This window comes from Montipora capricornis, chromosome 13, assembly GCF_036669925.1.
Source record: "Montipora capricornis isolate CH-2021 chromosome 13, ASM3666992v2, whole genome shotgun sequence".
Lineage (NCBI taxonomy): Eukaryota > Metazoa > Cnidaria > Anthozoa > Scleractinia > Acroporidae > Montipora > Montipora capricornis.
The window spans coordinates 27,955,174-27,970,173 of NC_090895.1; the positions used below are offsets into that span (position 1 = coordinate 27,955,174).

The following is a 15,000-nucleotide window of genomic DNA, read 5'->3' on the forward strand; positions in this document are numbered from 1 at the left end:
TATTCATAAAAGCACACCAATGGACAGCAGGCTAGATACAAGAAAGCAAGAAATTTAAGGCAGCCAGACTGTCTTCCTGACACACTCACCAGTGTAATTGCTGATGACTTCAAAGCATGTTCAACGGGACCAGCAACTCTGTCCAACAGATCAGCACACATCTCCTCAAATTCTTCACGTGTGACCTTGGCACGGAAGTCCTTCTCCTCGAAAGCCCCCTCAATCTGAATGAAGTTATCGTAATTATTTCGAATTCAACACTACGGATTATTCACAAGCCTGTCTGTCATTTAGCCAACATGTCAATGAGTCAGTCATTCAAGGTCAGTTCAGCATGCAGGTTGAAAGAAAGTTGCATGAAGGAGAAAAGTGATCTGTCACGTCATGTCATGTCATTGTCATCCTTACAGCAATTTAATAAAATAGCGAGTTTTTTTTCAGTCCCAAGCTTGATGGAAACAATACTGGAGCATCATCGCTAACAATAGAAGGTTAACAAGGCAATTAACCTTGCTTAGAGTTAACTAGGTTTTGAACAGCTCAATGCAGAAAATTTACCAACCTGTGCAAAGATCTCTGTGTTTGCACTGAGCACTTGTTTCACTCTAGCAGCTTCCTTCAAGAACTTTGCCATGGCACGCGGTGACTGACCCACATCACCCTGTGTCTTGTACTGCTCCTTGAATAGCTTGATAAGATGATCTCTCAGTCGGATTTCCATAGCATGGCCACCGAGTGTGCGATCAAAACTACAATCGCAGATGAACTTTGATGATTAAGAATGAAATGTAACAAGCTGCAATTATTGACTGAAAACGGATCAATCCACGACTCACCCCACCCCCTTGACAGACAATTGTGGAGATGTTTCTGTGATGCCTCTGTCTTTAGTCTTGACTGTACTGTAACCTTTTAACAAAAACATTGTTTTGACATCACTGCAAAAACTGTAAGTATTATAGATAACTTTATTTCCTATCGTATGGATTTTTAACCAATGGATGTAGGCCACGGTTTTAGCTAATTTTTTTAAAAATTTGTTTAATATAATATTATTTTAAAAAGTTTATTATTTTTTTTTTAAATAATAATTGTCCTGCTTATATGAATTATACAAATTTAGGAGGATTCTTGACATATAGGCTCTTTACAAGATCCTATACAAATTATTATAAGACAAATAAGAAGTAAACGAGGTCTGGGAGGCCCACAGTTGACAACTTTGACTTTCATAATGCAGCTGCATTCTCTATTAGATCTGTGAACCAAAAAAATGGAGGTTTGGCAGAGCAAGGGGGCAATGGTTGCATTGTTGGCTTCAAACAAGCACCATCACCATCACCTTTCAGCTTTTTCTTCTTCAAAATTAGACATGATCAGCAGATGTACAAACTTACCAACAATGGTAGCCACTGTACTTGTTGCTCCCATATCATAGAACATTATGAACTGTTAAAAAGATACAAACGATGTTATCAGTAACCACCGCGTTTTCAAAAAATAAAAACTTTCATTTTACCACAGAGATGGTGTTGCATGGAGAGCATGCACTTCCAACCTGTAGAGCTCGAGGCAAGTAGCATTCCAAATAGTTTTAAAGAAATTATGGACAAAAAGAATCAATAAGTGGGTATTAATTTAGTTTCTGAAGTTACATGTTCCGGTAAGTACACAGTTAAGGGCTTTGTTAACATTTTCATCTGGGAGTTGTTTTTTTATTGCATATAGACTGGGTAAGTTTGTTTGACAGTGAAACTAACAACTAGAATTTCTTACCTTCTCCGAGGTATTAAAAGAAGCTCGACGGAACACTCCATAATGAAGGGCAACTAAGAAAATGACAGAAAAGGCAAGTTGCGCATGAACTCAGATCACGAGACATAATATTATGACTACTTTCTATGATGAATTTCCGAGGCAGTAGTAGCACTGCTAGCATTCCAATAGACCCATATCATTCAATGTCCAAACCAAAGATTTTGCCCGTCGAACCTCTCATTCAGTATGAGGCTGGACGGGCAAAGACAATGCAAAGACAATGCAAAGACAAAGTCTTTATTCCCCACGGACTCCAAAATGGCCACCGAGTGATAAAGGTGAATGTGCCCCAGGTTTGATTTGTATCCTAGACTGGGCATGACTTGCAGGTTGAATTGCTTATGTTAGTAACTGTTGTCTAATCCAAGAGATCTTTTCTTAGAGTGCTCTAGTTTTCCTCTCTCTTAATCCAGAGTGTATGTGTAGATGACATACAGTCTACTAAGGATCTTCTGCAGGACATTTGCTGTTCATTTGAGCATCATTTACCAAACCCTAAGGCAGTCTTGAGGGTTGTTTGATACAGCCATTATTATTATATACCATTTTTGGCATCCAGGTAATATTATTGTCATTGCTATCGTCATCATCATCACTTTTTGTTACCTGCTGTGTTTGCATTCATAATCTGCAGCACATTTAATCCAACCAATTTTGCAGCTCTAAAGAAAATGACCAAAAAGGCAGTACTCAGTGAAAGGAATAAAAAAACACACAGGCATTACTTGCAATCCATACATTAATAATCACTTGCCAGAGTTAATTGACTTACATTTAGTAAGACTAACCTCATCACAGAACGCCGTTCAGCTTGGGTGAAAAATGAAGGGACAGTAAGCACTACATCTTTCATGGGATGATCTTTAAAGAAATAGTTGCATAAAATAAATAACTATGATTCAAACCAACCTTTTGTGTAACAGACTTTTGATCCAGAGTGGGCTATGTACGAGGAATAAAGCAAAAAGTGGACCTAAAGCTAAGGCCAGCAAAGATATCAAGTGAGAGAACGGGCAGGTGGGCTTTTTTTTGTCAAAACATTGTATACAGGTGCATGTAACTTACCAGCAAACTTTTCTGCAATGATTCTGGAGTGATTCAGTATCATACCAAAGAGCTCTTCTGGAGTAAAAGTTGTTTCACTGTCATGCCGAAAAAGAACAGTTCCTGTCTCCTTATCCTCTTCAAGATCATACCATGGAAACCTGACAAAGTAGGCAAATAATAAAGTCAATACACAATAGAAGAGATGGAACTACCACTACAACTGTAGCTACAATCTTCTTCAAAAGTTCTGGGATTTTGTTTAGAATACATGACTTACATAATGTGAACAGCACAAAAAATAGCTCTATTTTAGCAGTGTCCCAGCAACAGCTTAAAGTAAAGAACTCTACTTCTTTAACCCTTTGACGTCCAAACCGGCCTAAACCGGCCAGACTTAGTATTTTACTCTGTCTAACGCCAGACAATTTTACTTGTCAATGGGGAACCCCTGGGAGTCAATGGGTTAATAATAATTGTACAAAAATTCAGCCTCACTTCCCCTCACTATGAGAAACAACCCAAAGTTTTAAGCATGGGGCAGTAGATACATTGTATTATCAGTTATGAACACTTTTCAAATGGCAACCTTAACCATAAAGATTACCAAAATTACAACTTGTGCATAACATTGAGGGTTAAATGAAATTCAAATCAAATTTGAATGGATCAAATCAAAGCTAATGTTACATTTTGATGATGAGGGAAAACAGGTGTACCCTTAGAAGAACATTGTGTCAGGGTAGATAACCCACAAACTTAACCCACATTTGCATTGGTGCCTAGGATTTATTGGTGGATGGCAAGTGCTCTCATCAAATATGCCAATCTTGGTCACCAATAAGAAAGCACACTAATATTTTCAAAAATGAAAACAAAAAATGCGATCCTTCACCTTGTATTTATAACATACATGACAACTGGAGTCAAAGGTTCCAAGTATCAATAAAATTAATACATTATGTGGTAGAATCCACACTACATGTACTATTGAGCAACACCAGAAACCCATAAGGGCTGAAACGTGTAATGCGCGTTCACAGCTTCCGAATATTCAGTGCAAACTGATTGGTTGAATCTTTCAATGCTAAGAACCATATTTGGAAACCCCTCGGTCTTGTTGTTCCAAATATGGTACTTAGCAAATGGAATATTCAGAAGCTTGTTTCCCAGCACTGAAGGGGCCATTACACGTTTCAACCCTTATGGGTTTCTAGCAACACTTAAATTTAGTATACAGAATTTGAATATCACGGAGGCCTCGAGGCTAGTGGGTACACAATAGAAGGTACACTGGCCAACACAATCAATGAACTGTTAACAAATAATAATTATTATACAATTACACTGTACTACTAACACATATAGCAGCAAGCTTCTTGCATTCTAAATAAATGATGTTATCTACTGCTGAGTAAAAATCCTTTATTCTTCAATTTTTTCCATACCTTTTTTTATACTGTTGTACTAGCGGATTGTTCATTTTTTTACCCAACACATCTTGAAGATAAATGTAGGAATTTTTAGGGTACTTGACAGCCTGCAATGCAACCAGAATGGAAACAAACAAAGTTTTACAATAACTAACCCACAACATTGATAAACAAGCTTGTAGCAGATTTTCGTCCTTCAAATTAAGTTACCCAGTACCTACCACTGTCATAGCTCCATCACTAAATAATCGCTCATTATCTTTCAGGGAAACTGCAGCAGGTGTCTTTCGTCTTGATTCCCTGACAACACATAAATTGATTGCAACTATAATTAAAACACTGACCATGGTAAATGTTTACTGTTGTTAACACGATCAAATTACATGAATAAAGAGAGAAGTTATCTTCACACTTAATTGGACAATTCAAGCAATTCTCTCTTATAGGTCTACACCTGAAACCTTTAGGTGGCCTTAATGGATTCAATTAAACCCATGCGATGTCATTCCAATGCTTTACCAACTGAGCTACTTTATGAAGCCACTCAGTTGGGAGCAGGTCAATTTGTTGGGTGAAGTGCAGGTTACTAGATGAAATAACCCACACTTCAATTATAATACACTTCTTTCCTGATCAAATTTGTAAACCATCTGCTGGAAAAAAAATCTGGCCTATCTGGAGAAAACACCTAACCCTGGACACACCCTTTCCTGTCATTAGCAAATAAAAAAAAAAACACATCTTCAATAAAACTCAACTTACTGGTTGAGTGCTATTTCCATTGGAACCCCAGGCTAAAATTCAAGAACATTTATGGCATTAACAACATTATATAGATCAAACAGGCAAACAAGAACTTTTGTCTTTTTAAAATAGAGTGGTGCTTTTAAAAGAAATTAGCAGTAATGACACATTTACCTTAACTATAGCTATTTTCATAAACTGACTTCCAAGGTCCACAGACATGACAGCTAAACCATCTTTAAGAATAAGATATACAGTGTGAATAAAGTTAGTGATAAAAGACACATAATGCACAAACCAACATGGACCACTTTACAAGTACATATAAGTATAAATATACTAACCACCATGATCTGAGGTTCTTCAATACATTAAATTTTACTTAGCAGGGTAAAAGGGTAATTTTGCCATTCAGCACGGGCTCGGGTGCCGCACTAATGGCTTGAGCTATTTATGAACTGCCTACACTCGTTCCATTTAACTTGCACAATGCTGGCCGATAGTTCTCAGCACGATGTGCCCTGGAGAGTTAGGCTTTAGGTCGCATGAGGATATTTGGTCCTACCAGCCCGATTCAGCGCAGGAAATCTGCTGGGGAGATAGGTTGGGCTCTAGTCACACTTTGTCACATGGGAAGTCTAATGTCACATCGATAGCAGAGCTGTGTCCCTCCTTAATGCCAAATGGTGTGCTGTTTCTTAAACTTAAAGATCTATAGCTGATTGAATATATTAAAGAAACGGCAACATTAATTATAAATATTGACAAACCAAATACGCAGTACAGGATATGCAATGCACCATTGACAAATCACCTTAATGTAACACATAAAACCCAGCTATCCACCAGCATTGAGACTTGAGTGTTGGACACAATACAAAAAGGAACTTTAGTTTTTATTGCTACCCAAGCTATTTTTTTCTTACCGGAGTGGGAAACGAAGTAGGAAAGGTACATCACAACTGAAAGGCACAGAACAAATCTTGGCTTTCTCAATAACAATAACATGACTGCCAGACTTCAATGACTGAAAACAACTGAAAGTTTACAAAAACAACTGAGGTTCATTTTTATTCAACTATTTAGTTGTAAGTGAAGTTCGTATTGTTTATACTTCGACAGTCAACCTCCAAATTTTGAGTAATGGGCAATGCCTAACTCCTGCAAAATTACTAGTAATTCATACCTACTGTCGTGTTAAGTGCACTGTGTAACCTGGTAACGTATGGAAAATATATCTTATTTGTGAAACCTTGTGAGAATTAACTTGTACTAAGCTTATTAGCTGTCAAGATCTAGATTCTGTGATACAGTAACTTGTAAATTCTAAGGGAAAACAATAAAATCGATCTCAGATGAAGTGGATGACCGAAATTTCGGCTAGCCAAAATCCTTAAGCCTTAAGCTCTGGAGAAACATTTTTTGCTGTCGGTCAAATTTAATACCCTGTCATTTGTAACTGCATGTTTATACTTGTACTGTACTGATTTTAATTTCTGACCATTGATTGCGTCACATTGCTGCTCCCATCATATTTTGAGGTCAATAACAATTCCAAAGCATTCTAAAGCAATCTGCTAAAATCCTGATGCTTTCACGCGATGCCGGTTTCAAGTCAAACAGAACGAGAAAATGAATCAAATAAATGTAAAAAAATCGGAGTTTAACAAGAAAGTCTTTCAGCTGAGAGACATCAGCTAGACACCAATCCGTCCTCGATTTTGCAACCAAAGTATATAAACGACTTGAATTAAGAATATTGACTTACCTTCCTTGCTTTGTGCGTTACAAGAGAAAAGTAGAAGGTATTAACAATATGAAACGAGTGGAAAGAAAGTTAAAAGTGCCGGTGTTTCTTCCAGAACGCGGCCACAGCTGATTGGTTGATTTATCTAGGTTCGAACATGCGTACTTACGTGATTCTCCACGTGGCTGTAGCTGTGTCGAATACACATCACAAAATGATGCAACCAATGCAACTTTCGTGTCACGTCTCGCTTAGTGAAAAAATGTCTTTATTTAATTTTTGAGCATTTAGTTAAGATCTTATTTCATATTGTAGCGTTTTGGGTATAAACTTTACAGATTTTGGCTCAAATCGAATTGTTCTTTATTAAGAGTAGAACCGGAATTACGACCGCACTTCACCGGAAGTTGAAATTGTTGACGTCCCAGATATAACATGATTCATCAACTGAAAGTAAAGACTGAGTTTTCATCCTTAAAAGGGATTTTTCAGCAACTTACTTCGATAATGAAAACATTTATTAGTTACATGCCAACTTTTTCGAGCAAATAAGCACCGCACAGAGCATTCTCATGAGTGTTTCTAAAACGTAAAGGATAAACGGTGGACCGCGGAGTTTCTGGAAACAAGGGAACCCGCGGAACCTGTGGAACCACTTCAAAAACGCTTTTTTTTTCCCGAAACAAAGCTAGATTGATTCTTTGACTTCTTAAAAAATTGCAACGGATAGCGCGCGAAAGCGCGGTGGACTGGACCTGGTCACATGGTGACCTCTCGTCATTACCGAATGACGGAAAGGCTTTGCAGATGGAGCAAAGTAAGCAGCCATTTGCATTGCTTTAACAACACGTAACTTGAAACCACCTGTTTCATATGCATGTAACGGTTGTGCGGTAAAATGTTTTACAAGGCCTTTAAAATCAGGGGGTAAGCAAAACTTTCGTAACATGTATAATATCACCGACATTTAAGCCCGGATAGAGAAATCAAAGGGTAACAAGAAAAGCAGCTGAACAACTAAAACCGCATTTAATATAGAGGAAAGTGAAAGTTAAGAATTACTGGAATATTTTAGGTTCCAGGCCTCTTATTTTGGGGTCTGCGCATTGACGTGTAGGTTTTAGAAAAGGTGGGCTCTCAGTTGTTTACAGTTTTCAGCTCCGAAATAGTACAATTGCAAACTGGAATAATGTTTTCTAGGCTAGTCACTTATAACGTTTAAGGGTACATCACCACATTACAGATATAAATCTGACAGGAAAGTATCGAAAATGTTCTTTGAAATTCCGACTGGAACGCAAACCTAACATATTCAACATAAAAGGTCTGTTACTTTCTTTTAATAGATGGTTTCAACTTAAGTTTAGCGTCATTAAGACAATGCAAAGGGCTACTAAGCTTACTCCCTCTTCGAAAAGCTTTTCGCCATTCGGCCATGACGAGAGGTCGCCATGTGACCACGGTCCATTCCACCGCCCTTTCGTGGGCTATCCTCTGCCTCGATCAGCAGATAACGACAAACAAGACAAATAAAACGTTGTTCACTTTTTTCAAACTTCAAAGAAACAATAGTCTAGCGTTGTTTCGGGAAAAAAGCTTTTTTGAAGTGGTTCCGTAGGTTCCGCGGTCCACATTTCAACGTTTTAGTAACACCCCATTCTCGTCTTCTCATCTCGCATCCTCCCATACGGTCAGTCTGAAATGGAGATCGACGACCGCGTATTTTGCAGAAAGCTGAAGGGCAGGTACAAAACACAGGTCACGGCTCCAGGTCACAGGTCATTGTTTTACCAATTTATGTTGAAGAATTGGGCAACTTTCCATTTTTTTACCTTTCATGTTTTCTTTGCTTTCGTGAAGCCTCTTAAACACTTGGACTTCTCCTTAGATATAGTGAGTACAAATCAGACATGACACTTCAAAAAGGAAAAAATTATTTTTTTTTATTCACACATTGAACCATTCAACTCAATGTTAACATCCAAAAAAAAGTTAACAATAAATCAAGACTCTCAACTGGAACATGTCAAATTTGTGCAACTTTGAAATAACAATAACAATCGTAATCAAATATTATACAATTCCATTCTCGTTCATTTGTGTTCACAATGAGGATTTCTATTTAGGGTGATAAATTTTAGTCCATTTGTTAAGACAGCTGTTCGCAATCGATTTTCAACCACTAAAATTTAAAGGGTTTTTAGAATATTTTATTTAAGTATTGAAAGTAACATATAAAGGATGGTGCCTACTATTGTTATTGCGCATACGTTCTGCGCATCTCCAGATACTCGGATTTCCTATCGCCGATGCTTACTAATACAGGGATATTTTTGCGCGGTTTAAAACTATCCGGAGAAAGTAGATCTTGGTAAGTACTCTTGGTATCCAAAAAGAAAATTGGGGGTAACCATGCATTTTTGAGAGATAATTAAGCTTTAATTTGAGAAAGAACGCCATACATTGCTTTGTATTTTAAAGCTTTTTACAAATATCATTCATGACTTATCTTTGAAAAATGCGTGGTTACCCCCAATTTTCTTTTTGGATTTTAATAACACTTGTTAAGGATCTACCTTTCCTGCATAATCACACACCGGGGTAAAAATATTGTTAATTAGTAGGCACCGTCCTTTTAACTGCTTTGGTTTCACATTATTACCGCACGCTTTAAGATATGCTTAAAAGTTTCTCTCTAAGTTTCAACCATATTTTGTGCAGTAGTTACCGACCAAACCAGTGTCTCTCGATCTCACCCCAATTCACAGGAAGGAGAGACCCTGGGTTGAGGTTGATGCCTTTTCTTCATTAAGTGCAGCCCTGTATTTGCTTTATATTATAATTGTCTCATTAATTTGATGGCCTTTACCTGTATATCTTGTGATCAGCAAAAAGTTTGTTTTTTTCACTCAATGAAGAGTATTATAAACTTCAGAATCTCTTGCACAACACAAAAGGATTAACGAAGGACTTCGCTTTTATGCCATACTAACACATAACTGGCCTGATTATATAATTATATATATATATATATTACAAGGAACAACATGAAACAGGTCAATGAGTGGTAGGCATACGTCTACCCGAATTTCATAGACTATGAAAAAGCTTTTGTTTTTGTCTATTGCGAGTTTTGTGGGTGATCATGACTTTCAGTGCGCTGTAGACGACCAGGGGCCGGTTTCTCAAACCCTGGTTAGCCGGCGCTAACCGTTGGTTAAGAGGAATCAAAACCTAACAGGTTTCCATGTTATTCAATGCTGGTTAGGGCTAACCATGCTTCGAGCAACCTGGGGCAGGGAGAAATATAGCTGAATGGTTTGATACAAAGACCAGTGCCAAACAGGGTTGTACCATGGCTTGGATCTTGTTCCCTAATGGTGAGAGATTAGTTAATGAAAAGGTATAGGTACGAATGGCATGAGGAGGAACTTCACTCCAAGGCCTGATGATCTGGATTTTACTGACAACACAACACATCTCTCGTATTCCAAACTGCAGGACAAGACAGCAAAACTGTACTAAGAAAGCCAGACAGGTTGAACTAAAAATCAATCTGGAGAAGACCAAGGTGATTAGAATAGGCCACTTTGGAAAATACCATAATACTCTTTGTTTGTCCCCCCAAAATTTTGCATAAGCATTCTTTCCAGTTTCTCTTGGGACTTACAATGGTCCCACGAGAAAACAAAAACAATGCTTATTCAAAATTTGGGGGACAAACAAAGAGTATTACGGTATTTTCTGAAGTGGCCTAAAGGAACCAAAAATGGAACACAATCAGCAGACATTGAACATCAGCAGGTATTAAACATGTCAAAGAATACCAAAGTTTGTAAAGAGAGAGGTAGAATGAAAACTCTTACAGTAAGAACAGGTTGCCAAAAGCGAGGGGTGTATCCATTAAACTGAATGAAAAGAATCTGGAGTTTCAGCAATATTTCAAGGAAAACAAACCCTCGGCAAAATAAGACTTATATACTGTAAACAATTCAGCAGCAGCAGCCTGATAGAACATGGAACTTCTAAATGTCCTTGGTGGAAAAATAACATTTCGTTAGCACTTGAACTTCAATTTGCAAAGCAAAAGAAGAATCCCCTATTAATCCTCCAAGCTCTCAACAACATCCTTGATCTCCCCTGTTGCTTTCTTTTCAGGAACAGAACAAAACATTTTCTTCTTAAATAAATATTAATAATGGTGGTTAACATGTACTGTACATCTCCATCACAAGCACAAGACAAAATGAAAGTGCAGCGTGAGGAAAGAGCTAAGCTTTGTGTAACAAAGAAATTAAGATCCCAAATGTCACTGTTAGCTATATAAATATTATTTTGAAGGCTTCAAAATTATTATTGAGATGCCACACCCCTGCCTCCTTGCCACACTTGCATCTGCCATGCAGGAGGTGGCATGGGTGCTTGTCCTGGTCCCGGTGGATTCATGACACCAGCATAGACCTTGGGTCTAGTGGCAGGGGCTCTTAATCCCCGCCCAGCTGGATGTGGTTTGGTTTCCACTTTGGCCCACTCCGGAATATTGGCGGCAGAGGCTGAGGCTGGCTCTGTTGCAGCAATGCGGCTCCAAGAAGTAAAATCTGAAATTAAAAACAATATGCGGAAAGTTAATGACTATAAGAGAAGAGAAAGTTGGGTTTATATGCAAATACTCTAGCTTGAAAATGTGTTTAATTACCTAAGCGTTTCCCTCCTAAGCGGAGAATTGTAGATTTTACTTTGTCTAATGCCAAGACTGACCTATTAAAATTTTACTCATCAACGGGGCCGCTTTATGGGTGAAATGGTCGAGAAAGAGATAGGCTGTTTTAAATTATTTTTCATCTTACTCGCACTGCCAGCAGTTCCACCTTCAGCCACCCCAGGGAAGTTTGGTCGTCTGAGAGGTTGGTTGGCTTGCACTGAACCACGCCCTCGTCCACGACCTCGTCCCACTCCAAACCCAGATGATGGTTGTGGGGGACGAGAAGACTGCGTCTGAAACTGCCATGAGGAACCTGCTGCTTCTCCCTGGGAAGAGGCATATTCACTGTCGTTGTCATCTGTACTGTAAAGACTCATTTGATCATAAGTGGGTCCAGACCGTGTGTATCCACCTGTTGGTTCTTGTGTGAAAATAGAAAATTGTTTGTTATTTATCCTGGAATTATTGTTTGTTGTTAAGGTGGCCGAACAGTTTTCGTGCGCGTTCTTGCTAATGCAATGCAGTGCGCACGCAAGGATTGCAAAAAAAATAAACATGGCTTCAATACAATACTATTTCTCTGTACTATTTTTCCTCATAATAAAACAAAGTGTTTTGATGGTTTTAGTCTTTTATGAAAATGTATGTTAGAAAAGATAACGATGCAAAGAATTCCGCAATTCGCAGATTTTTCTGTTATCGAATGAAGCCCCGCCAAATGCAGCGCATGCATAGTATGTTAAAAAATTGCAATTGAATGCGGAATAGCTTTCTCGCAAATACCCCTATTTCTCGAGAACCACTCGTTATGTAACGAAATTTGGCACGAAAAATACTTAAGAAATAAGTAACTGGAGTATTGAAAAATATTTGAACTTTAACATAGGAAATTCTAGATATTCCAGTGAACCTTCAACAAGGGATAATTAAAGATCTCTCGGTCAAATTATTATTAAAATACATTGCAGTGTTAACTTGTGAGCAATGTTACAAGCTTGTTGCATACAAATCATAAAGAAAATCCTACAACCAGATTTTATACAAATAAACAAAACCGATTTTTAAAGTCATGTTTATAGTTATTCATGTTGACATGGCAACAGCATATATGTCAGCTTAAATATCACAAAACGGAAGCTCGTGTTATTAACTTGCTTTCTACCATTTTTAGCGACCAAAGGATCAAGGGTTTTAGAGAAAAAGGTAAATGAAACATAGGTATCAAAAACTGTGTTCAGCCACCTTAATTCATTCAATTCAAGTGTAAATAAATTATCACCTACATTACAATAAAATGCAACCATACATTTGTGTTACATCCATGCTTCTCACAAAATGAAAGTTGTACATATCATTGCAGTTACATGTAGTTGAGTAACTTCAGCAGTTGCAAAAAAAGGCCAAAGAAATCCACGCTTGAATAGGATTGGAACCCAGGACCATACGATTGCATAGACCAAGAATAAATACTTGTTACCCTTTATCTTATACCTTCACTGCTAGCTCCTCTATTGGGATAACGATAGTCTCTCGAGCGGAAGGTTTGATTATCATCCACAGCTTGCCTTGGTCCCCTGGAACGTGTCTCTTTCCGTGACGCCCAGCTGTTTTCTGGCGGCTGGATTGCAGCGCCAAATGATCCTTCGGGTCTCTCTGGTAAATGGTTTGGAGTCAAGGGGATTCCATAAACAGAACATAGAAAATCTGACATACAGAAGCTGGAAGAGAATAACACATTGTGGTGAGATAAAATTATACCAATAACTTAAATGACTCTAGTCTGATCAATGTACTGCAGCTCTTGCATTTACATGCAAACTTCCACACTGAGGGAGAACAATTAAAAGCACAATGGATGTTTTCACAAAGCTGACATCTTTACTTCTTACCAGTAACGCTGAACTGTTCCAAGGGCACAGAACTTGATTTCATGTTTTTCATGCCAGTCACACCTGGAGAAAATGGAGCATAATGATCATAATTATCCAAATTAAAATAATGGCATCTCTAGTTGTCACAAGGTTGTTAACCCTTTGAGTACCAAACCCTCCTGAACTGGCCATACTTAATATTTTACTCTGTCTAGACTCAATGGGTTAATAATAATAATAATAATTATTATTATTATTGTTGTGCAGTTAGAAAAAAAATAATACTTGGGGATTTTTACCTTGTATTAGGTTCATAGTCAAATATTGTGCTGGAGATAAGATCCGTTGCCTTTGATTTGGAAATTCCCATTGTGCTTCCTGATTCGGCAGTGAAGTGAGCATGCAAATCACATACCAGGCCTTCCAGTTCATACACCTTCTTCAGTTTGTTTGGCATCTCTGAAGATAAATGGCAATCGTCAAAATTAATTCTTAACAAGTGGTCCCAAAATTTGAAGAACAATAGAAATAAGAACTAAGAAATAAAAACCTAGAATTTACATAAGAAATGAACTATAATGTCAGAAGAGGAAACAAAGAGCAATACAAATGAATCCATTTCTTTTCATTTTTTTAAATCTCCAAAGATGCACATCCCCTCATCTGGTTGTTACAAGTACAAGTACAAGTACATGTACATGTAAGTCTGTTCCACAGTATAGCACCAAAATATCAATAGACTTCTAGCAAAATCGGTTCTTGGTCTCAGTGCATTAAACACAGTTTTTGCCTCAAGTAGTAATTCGACTCATGTCTGACAAACAAGTTCAAACAAGTGTGTGCATGAAGCAAGAAAGGAAAGCTTTGCTTTCAGACTGTACATGATTGTATGCTTTCCCTGAAAATGCACATTCCAAGAAAGTCTGATTTTTAAACCCTTTCAAGCAGCAGTATTCACCCCCCCCCCCCCCAAAGGAAAATGCTTGAAATGAACACTAACAACATTCAATATCACACAAAAGTTGACTGCTAAACATTTGTATTACACAGCTACACTGTACAGTCCTGTACATGTAATGACCCCTACTGAGAAACAACTAACCTGCTTTCTTTGACACATACTGCAAGCAGAATTCTGTTTGCTTGGTCTCTGAAATCTACGAGAACAAAAAAAAAAACAAACAAAACAAAAGACATTCGTGGAATCTCTCTTAACAAACAATAAAAGTTGAAACAACTGCTTTTAAAATCCACCCACCCGACAGTAAACTGGAGGGAATATAGCTGTCTGTTCAGGATTTACAAATCGCAAGAGGTCAAGCCAGATTTTGCGATAGGTGTCTTCTTTCTTTGCCAGACCTTCAATAGGGATCTGATGTGTTCTTTCACCTGCAAAATAGTTTATAGTAAATCTTATAATAATAGTACACTGCATTCCTTGCACCAACATGTCAGGCATATACATGTAGAAACATAATTTCAACTCACTTGTACTCATAGCTGCATATCTAAGCCCTGTTTTCAGCTCTCCTGAAAAGAGAAAAACAATGGAAGCCATGAACAAAATTCCAAAGTGTTTCAAGCAAAGAAAATCTTCAACAGGAGGGCTTTCAACGCAATTGGGTGAAATAACATTTTAGG

General features: G+C 37.8%; 2 protein-coding genes across 2 annotated transcripts in view; both read right to left on the bottom strand.

The window, feature by feature from the left end:
- LOC138030972 (hypoxia up-regulated protein 1-like) overlaps nucleotides 1–6,924 on the bottom strand; it is a 26,359-nt gene extending 19,435 nt beyond the window's left edge. Inside the window, exons 1-14 of the mRNA XM_068878827.1 lie at nucleotides 6,808–6,924; nucleotides 5,966–6,076; nucleotides 5,214–5,275; nucleotides 5,058–5,089; nucleotides 4,517–4,595; nucleotides 4,311–4,402; nucleotides 2,884–3,023; nucleotides 2,607–2,679; nucleotides 2,425–2,480; nucleotides 1,777–1,829; nucleotides 1,398–1,449; nucleotides 837–909; nucleotides 563–749; nucleotides 90–224 (exon numbers count right to left, since the gene is read on the bottom strand). Coding sequence (XP_068734928.1) covers nucleotides 90–224; nucleotides 563–749; nucleotides 837–909; nucleotides 1,398–1,449; nucleotides 1,777–1,829; nucleotides 2,425–2,480; nucleotides 2,607–2,679; nucleotides 2,884–3,023; nucleotides 4,311–4,402; nucleotides 4,517–4,595; nucleotides 5,058–5,089; nucleotides 5,214–5,275; nucleotides 5,966–6,047 — 1,116 coding nt within the window. The 5' untranslated portion in view covers nucleotides 6,048–6,076; nucleotides 6,808–6,924. The remainder of the gene's footprint in view (nucleotides 1–89; nucleotides 225–562; nucleotides 750–836; nucleotides 910–1,397; nucleotides 1,450–1,776; nucleotides 1,830–2,424; nucleotides 2,481–2,606; nucleotides 2,680–2,883; nucleotides 3,024–4,310; nucleotides 4,403–4,516; nucleotides 4,596–5,057; nucleotides 5,090–5,213; nucleotides 5,276–5,965; nucleotides 6,077–6,807) is intronic.
- A 3,640-nt stretch (nucleotides 6,925–10,564) lies between these two features.
- The window catches only part of LOC138029227 (protein maelstrom homolog), a 12,665-nt gene continuing 8,229 nt past the window's right edge, over nucleotides 10,565–15,000 (bottom strand). The window contains exons 5-12 of the mRNA XM_068876936.1: nucleotides 14,848–14,889; nucleotides 14,618–14,748; nucleotides 14,462–14,516; nucleotides 13,659–13,818; nucleotides 13,378–13,440; nucleotides 12,980–13,206; nucleotides 11,634–11,909; nucleotides 10,565–11,384 (exon numbers count right to left, since the gene is read on the bottom strand). Of these exons, the coding sequence (XP_068733037.1) occupies nucleotides 11,140–11,384; nucleotides 11,634–11,909; nucleotides 12,980–13,206; nucleotides 13,378–13,440; nucleotides 13,659–13,818; nucleotides 14,462–14,516; nucleotides 14,618–14,748; nucleotides 14,848–14,889 (1,199 nt within the window). The 3' untranslated portion in view covers nucleotides 10,565–11,139. The remainder of the gene's footprint in view (nucleotides 11,385–11,633; nucleotides 11,910–12,979; nucleotides 13,207–13,377; nucleotides 13,441–13,658; nucleotides 13,819–14,461; nucleotides 14,517–14,617; nucleotides 14,749–14,847; nucleotides 14,890–15,000) is intronic.